The sequence below is a fragment of the Elephantulus edwardii genome, unplaced genomic scaffold, assembly GCF_000299155.1.
Source record: "Elephantulus edwardii isolate Elephantulus edwardi_28Jun2011 unplaced genomic scaffold, EleEdw1.0 scaffold00201, whole genome shotgun sequence".
In the NCBI taxonomy this organism is placed as follows: Eukaryota; Metazoa; Chordata; class Mammalia; order Macroscelidea; family Macroscelididae; genus Elephantulus; species Elephantulus edwardii.
In genome coordinates this window covers 4871296-4873491 of record NW_006399951.1, presented here as the reverse complement: position 1 = coordinate 4873491, position 2196 = coordinate 4871296, and the positions used below count along the sequence as shown (strand labels likewise).

Below are 2196 nucleotides of genomic sequence, written 5' to 3'. Positions count from 1 at the left end.
GCAGGAGCTGAGTCTGAGTCCGAGATGCAGTGAGGAAATTCTGGAGACACTGCCAAACTTCACACTTAGCATTTGCATACAAATCAGAGACAAATCTTCATCAATTGTAATCAAGAGCCAAAGAAAGCTTTTGAAAGAAATAGAGTTTTCCTGCACCCTCATCTGATCCTTTTGCAGTGCATAAACAAGTGAGTCCTCGAGGACATGTGGTGTGTGGGTGCAGCCAGAGCCTGGAATTCATCAGATGCCAGCACGCCCGGGGCTCCGTCCAGTGGGCTGGGGAGCCCCAGCTCGGCCCACACCTGCAGCCTCGGGCAGGGACAGCCAGGCCTGCAGCTACTGGCAGTAAAAGGTGAGCACATTTTCTTGGTTTCCTCGGATCAGGATGACAGGAGGCCTGAGGTCCTGGGACAGGGTCTCCAGCCAGGCCATGTAGAGTGAGCTTGGACACTTCCCCTTCCTCCCAATGGGTAAAGTGCTACAGGGCAGGAAGGTGACAGAGAGAGCAATCAGGAAGGTGCTTGTGCTGGGCCTGGGCCCTTCAGAGCCCGTATCAGACCCATCCTGGAAAGGAAGTCCTGCTTTTGAGGCTTTGCAACAATCCGTAAGGGTGACAGGGAAACTGGGCATCAGAGAAGTTTGAGCAGCATAATAAGTGTAATCAATGTCACCAAATGTTCTGTTGCATATGGATTTACCGCGATAATAGCAACAAACATTTAACCAAATAAAACCCCCTTGCTCAAAATGTGCCTTTATAAATGGGCATAATAAAACCATTTATCTGTTAAAAAAAATGTGCCTTTAGCCATGAAACATTTCTACACAAAGCATCTGGTCTTTGCCAGTGTCACCACAACTTGCCTGCTACCCCTTTGCCTCCCTCAGACCCCCTCAGTTCCAGATGTTTTCCTTCTACTTGGGAGTTGAGGCGGCAGAGGCCGCACTTTCTCCTATCCCTGGACCTTTGCATTTGGTAGTCTCTGAACCTCACAGTTCTCCGAGTTGCTCACTCCTTCGCATCACCCAAGTGTCCAATCTAGTGTTCCCCTTTCTTTCTCTCGTCACTCCCCAGAATCATCCCTCGTCTCTCCCATCTTCCCTGCTTCCTTGCCTTCGTCCTTTGACGCTCCCCAAGCCATCCTTTCACTTCTATGTGGGTCTCTAGCTCCTACCAACTAGAATGCACATTCTCACGAGCACACCAAGTCTGTCTTGGTCTTCACTCTTTCCCCAGGGACCTAAACCCGGCCTGGAACAGTAGGGGTTTATGAGGCTCCACTAAGAGGGTGATCCCACCCCATTGCTACAGCCGCAGACCCTCCCTATGTTCACACAACTCGCTATGTTCCTGGGTGGCACCTGGACATCTCTGTCCTGCCTCTGGGCCTGACTGTCACGCCCCGGGCGCGAGGCCTCTGCCTTTGCCTTTACAGGCGAGGGAGCTGGACCACCATCCTCTCCTCTGTCTGACCTGTGCTATGTCGTGCGAACCAGGAGACGGCCTGCGAATGCTGTCCAGCCCTGTTTTCATGGCTATTTCAGGAAGTAACTGTTCTACTATCTCAAGAATTCAGAAAATGCGTTGGGACAGCGGCCGCACCGCCCACTGGAGCCAACAGCTGCTTGCACACCAGCTGGTGTTCCGTGTCAAGGCACCAACGCCTTGCGTGAGACTGTACTTTACAGGTAGTTTTTCTAAGGCACAGCCGCTTATTGCCTCTGAATTTCAAAACACACTGAGAAATAGACAGGACTTGCAGCACCCACTTTCTCCACAATGGAGGGAGGCAGGCAGAAAGGGGGGTTTAGTGGCATTGGGGTTCAGGTCACAAGCTCTGGCATCAGAAATACCACCAATACCTGAGTCACCACCCCTATTACAGATCTTATCACAAGCCCCCAAAATATTCGGACATCAGAGGATAACCAGGAACCAACTTACCACCAATACTGGTCTTTCCCACAGAGCTAATGAGAACATCGCACTACCAAGGAGACCAAGTGAAACCAGCTGACATCGAGTCGGGGCAGCCTCAGGGGACCCCGTGTGTGTGTCTGTGTGTGAACAAAACTGTCCCCGTATAGTTTTCAATGGCTGCATTTTGAGAAGTCGAGGCCCAGGCCTTTTTCCTAGGTACCTCTGGATGGACTTGAACTCTCAACCTTTTAGTAAGCAGTCTAGCGTGTTAACTA

General features: G+C 51.1%; 1 protein-coding gene across 3 annotated transcripts in view; it reads right to left on the bottom strand.

Annotated features, from left to right (window-relative positions):
* Positions 1–312: 312 nt before the first annotated feature.
* The window catches only part of SLC12A3 (solute carrier family 12 (sodium/chloride transporter), member 3), a 42122-nt gene continuing 40238 nt past the window's right edge, over positions 313–2196 (bottom strand). For 2 of the 3 annotated variants that reach the window (XM_006897115.1, XM_006897116.1), the window contains exon 26: positions 337–478. In XM_006897115.1, the coding sequence (XP_006897177.1) occupies positions 337–478 (142 nt within the window). Of the gene's footprint in view, positions 479–2196 lie in introns of all 3 variants that reach the window. The other variant, XM_006897114.1, reaches the window with a different exon arrangement.